The sequence below is a fragment of the Volvox carteri genome (genome assembly GCF_000143455.1).
Source record: "Volvox carteri f. nagariensis unplaced genomic scaffold VOLCAscaffold_4, whole genome shotgun sequence".
Taxonomy (NCBI): Eukaryota; Viridiplantae; Chlorophyta; class Chlorophyceae; order Chlamydomonadales; family Volvocaceae; genus Volvox; species Volvox carteri.
In genome coordinates, this window is record NW_003307547.1 from 1,230,796 (window position 1) to 1,232,099 (window position 1,304).

Here is a 1,304-nt window from a genome sequence, read left to right on the forward strand (position 1 = left end):
ATCGTCGCGCAGAAGGCGAAGCTCCGCTCCTTCCGTGTTCGAACGGTCTCTACTGTGGCGTTAATCGGCACGTTCATCGGAATTATATGGTCAGGTCATGTGCCGCTTATGTTCTTCATCCTGCTCCTGCAGGCGAGTTCCCTGGATTTCGTGGGGCAGCGGGCATGCAGTGCAAGGGTGCGCCACAGCCCTACCCAGGCCGGACCCGACATCTTACAGCCCAGGAACTGTGGCGATAGTCCACCCCAAGCCAGTCTTTATGACTCGTCACCCAGCTTTACAGATAAATTCCCTGGCGCTGCATGGCGGCCGGTACTGCCCTAGCCACTCCTAGCGCTTAGGGCCGGGGCCAGGCCGTCAGTCCCAGCTGCGGCCCTCAGCCGAATCCACTGCTAAATTAATGCGGATGCTGGGAATCTCTCTGTGTATGTATGTGTCTATTTGTGTTTCTATCTGCATGTATGTATGTATGTGCAGTTCTTGGTCGCCCGGGAGCTGTTCCGCATTGCGTATGTGGCGCAGCGCTCCAAACGTAGCCTTCCACTTCTGCGCACGCAACAGTGGTACTTCTTCTTCACGGCCGTCTTCTGGTTATATCTGAGGTGAGCGGCTTGCTGCCTGGCCGGGTGGTGGATGAGGTTGTGGATGGATGAGGGGGCGGATGAAGGGGTGGGTGGATGGGTGCGTAGGTGTGGCAGAATGGATTGTTGGTTACTACCTGTCGGACTGGATGGGTTTGGCTGGCTGACCTGTGCTGACCTGCGCTGTTTCTTTGTGGGAGGTCTTGAAACGTTTTCCCTCGTACGTGCGCACCATCTAACTGCATGAAAAAGGGGGACTGTGTTTGTGTGTTCTTGTGTATGGTGGCTCGAGACACGTGGCCATGGTTGACTGGGCATGGTTGAAAAAAATGAGGTATCAGATGAAATGCATGAAAGTGAGATGCATGTATCGGAATTTGGTGGCGCAGGTTCATCAAGAACAATCTTCTGGTGGAGGTTACTTCGGACAAGACGTTGGCGCGGTTGTTCTACTGGGCGCTGAAGCACCACAGCCTCATTTGCTATTCGCTGTACATGGCAGGTGGGTGGCCGCCTGCTCCGGCGTTGCTGGGGAGAGGAGCATGGTTGGGGCTCGGGGGAAGGTGAATGTCGTACACTCCACGAGGGGAACGTCGTACTCTGTAATAATCCTGACGAAGGCAGAAATGAGGCCTTGGGGACGAGGCTTCTGGGAGTGCTTTCTAGGACGTAGGCAGGGCGGAGGTTGGGCTTGGGTTTAATGGATTGTGTGTGTGTGGGGGG

At 55.5% G+C, this 1,304-nt stretch overlaps 1 protein-coding gene across 1 annotated transcript in view; it reads left to right on the forward strand.

Moving 5' to 3' along the window:
* Positions 1-1,304, forward strand: part of VOLCADRAFT_56233 (uncharacterized protein) — a gene marked incomplete at both ends in the record, with an annotated part of 4,965 nt that continues 3,661 nt past the window's right edge. The window contains 3 exons of the mRNA XM_002946706.1: positions 1-150; positions 478-602; positions 971-1,083. Coding sequence (XP_002946752.1) covers positions 1-150; positions 478-602; positions 971-1,083 — 388 coding nt within the window. The remainder of the gene's footprint in view (positions 151-477; positions 603-970; positions 1,084-1,304) is intronic.